General features: G+C 36.5%; 1 protein-coding gene across 1 annotated transcript; it reads left to right on the top strand.

The window, feature by feature from the left end:
- The first annotated feature begins 1,916 nt into the window (after positions 1-1,916).
- LOC139494529 (uncharacterized protein F54H12.2-like) lies at positions 1,917-2,600 on the top strand. The gene has a single exon (XM_071282690.1). The coding sequence runs from the start codon at positions 1,917-1,919 to the stop codon at positions 2,598-2,600; it is 684 nt and encodes a 227-aa protein (XP_071138791.1).
- The last annotated feature ends 368 nt before the right edge of the window (positions 2,601-2,968 follow it).

Here is a 2,968-nt window from a genome sequence, read left to right on the forward strand (position 1 = left end):
ATGATATTTGATCGATCATATGATGAACATTTTACTAGAGAAATTTTTAAAATTAGTCAGAGGATGAGAATGCAATCAATTTGTGTTTATGTGATTAAAGATTTTATGGATCAACCAGTTCGCGGCCATTTTTATGAGAGCGAGCTCCAGAGAGTAAACAAAGATGAAGATGCTTTATGGTTCATAGAAAAAAAATTAAAAAACGCAAACTAAAAGGTGAAGTTCAGTGGTTAGTAAAATTTGATGGATGGCCTGATAAATATAATCAGTGGATTCCAGAGAAAGATATCACTGACGCAGCGGAGGCGTAGCAGTTAAGATGAGTATCTATGTTGTTCTCAGTAGTGATGGGTCATCTCCATATTATCCAGACAATTCACCATATAAATTCAAATCACATTTAAATGCTCCTATTGTTTTAGATGGAACATGGAAAGTTGCTCTTTTAGAAGCTGAAATTCAATGTTCAAAGTCTATAGAGGATACTATATACATACATTCAAGTATTTGCCAGGATTCCATTGTAGAAGGTGAAAAAAAACCATTACTTCGAAGACTCATGTGCATTAGACCAGGTGATTGGACTTCAATTCTTGAGTCTCCCCATTACATTCCTGTAAATACAAAAGAGTTATTTGATATTGACATTTATATAACAAACAGATACGACTCACAAGCTTCATTCTTAAACCAACCCTCAACGTTGACACTTCATTTTAAATCGTTCCCGTTTTTCTAACATGGATAGAATGTATGTTCCCAACCCACAAAAATGGGTCAAGTATTATGAAAACATGGCTAAAGGTAACCATAACCCGTACATTAATCAAAGTGGGAGTGGCAAAAGGAAGCAAGTTGGCGGTTCACTCATTGGTGGCCAGGGAACTTTTATGATTCCAATAGAGAATGTTGATCATTTAGAAAATAAAAACTCGTCAAATCCATTGACAGTTCAATTGGTATCACCTGCACAACAGACAGTTGAACAAGCAAAAACCGAACTCCAGGTTTTGAAGAAGGCTATTAAACGAAAAGCTTCACCGCAACCTCTCAGTTTAACTAAAAAACGTCGAACGGTAAAGACCTCACGAGCTTTGCAAAAGAGAAAATCAAGATCTAAAACACTAAAGAAGACATTCACTCATAGAAGAATTAAAAAATCTTTTAAGAAGATAAGAAAGATAAAAAAATCAACAAAGAAGATACGAAAGATTAAGAAATCAAAGGGGAAAAAATTAACTACTAAAACATTTAAGGACATCTTCGAAAATAATTATGGCAGCATTTAATGTAGCGGACTTTCACGAAGCGCAACCTAGTGGGTTAAGTTTATTCAGCTTACCACCATACCAGTCAGCAGTAGAACGCATGTATTTTCAGGAAGTTCGTTCAAACTCCCAATTGACGGGAAATATTATAGATATGGAGATTACAGGAAAACATGGTATGGAATATGTAGACCTTAAACGATCAAAGCTTTATGTTAAGGCTAAACTTGTAAAAGGCGATGGCAGCAATTTAACTGAAAACGAATATGTAGGACCAATAAATTTGTTTCTGCAATCAATGTTTTCAAAAGTGGAAGTTGCAATGCAAGGCAAGCTAGTTTCATCTACAACTAACCATTATCCCTATAAAGCTATGATTCAGACATTATTGTCGTATGGTAGCGAATCAAAAACCTCCCAACTGACATCTCAATTCTGGATAAAAGACGTAGCAGGACACTTGGATGACAACGATGTTAATGGAGGATCTAATAGTTCCTCAATACCCGCGCCCGTTATTTTGCTCAATCAAAAACAGGCGACATGGAAGGACCTCTTTGCCATGATCTGTTTCACATGAATCGGTATATTTTGAATCAAGTTGCGATTAATGTAAGACTAACCAGAACAAGACCAGAATTTTGCCTCATGACGAACGAGGTAGCCCCAGATTTTAAAGTGATCATCGAAGACATCGTTTTGAAAGCTTGCAAAATACAAATCAACCCTGCAGTAATTTATGGTCATGCTGAAATACTTAAATCTGTGAATGCAAAGTACCCATTCATCAAAACAGAAGTGAAGCAAATCACTGTAGCAGCAGGGACAGTAAATTTTGCCCAAGACCAACTATTTCAAAACATTAGACCAAACAGAGTAGTGGTTGGATTTGTCAATGCTCTAGCCGCTGCTGGTGATTATACGAAAAATCCATTTAATTTCCAGCATTTTAATTTAAATCAAATCGGAGTATTTGTTGATAACATACCAGTATCTGGGAATTTAATGAGACTGAATTTTGATACTAGCAGTGGTCGTACCATTGTTCCAGCCTTCAATAGCATGTTTGAAGTAACGGATAAATGGGCATGTGATTCAGGTAACCAGTTAAACAGAAACGATTTCGCTGGAGGGTATGCACTGTATTGTTTTGAGATCGAGCCAAATTTTGGGGATGATGGGTCATATTTACACTTACTTAAACAAGGAAACGTTCGTTTAGAAGTTCAGTTCAGTTCAGCACTTCGGGACGCTATAAGCTGTATCGTATATGCTGAATATCCAGGATACTTTGAAATAAATGCAGCAAGAGATGTAATCTTGGAACGATGAACACCAACCAGTTGCAGTGTGCCATTAATTGCGATAGGGAAATGAAAAACAAAATAATGAAAGTGTGTGCAGCAGATGAAATACAACAAAAACTTCAAACACCACCCTTTGGATTTATCACAAATACTGACCCACATCAGCTTCCCGGAAGACATTGGGTTGCATGCTATGTTGATGAGAACAGTATTTTAGAAATATTTGATTCCTATGGAAACTCACCAGACACACTATCGCCATACATTACACAGTACGTGAACTTGTTTGAGAGAACGTTATTCAATCACAAGAGACTGCAGAGTTCAGAAACGAAAGTTTGTGGACAATATTGTTTATTCTACTTAATGTGTCGCTGTAGAAATTTTTCGCCA

This window comes from Mytilus edulis, chromosome 11 (assembly GCF_963676685.1).
Source record: "Mytilus edulis chromosome 11, xbMytEdul2.2, whole genome shotgun sequence".
In the NCBI taxonomy this organism is placed as follows: Eukaryota; Metazoa; Mollusca; class Bivalvia; order Mytilida; family Mytilidae; genus Mytilus; species Mytilus edulis.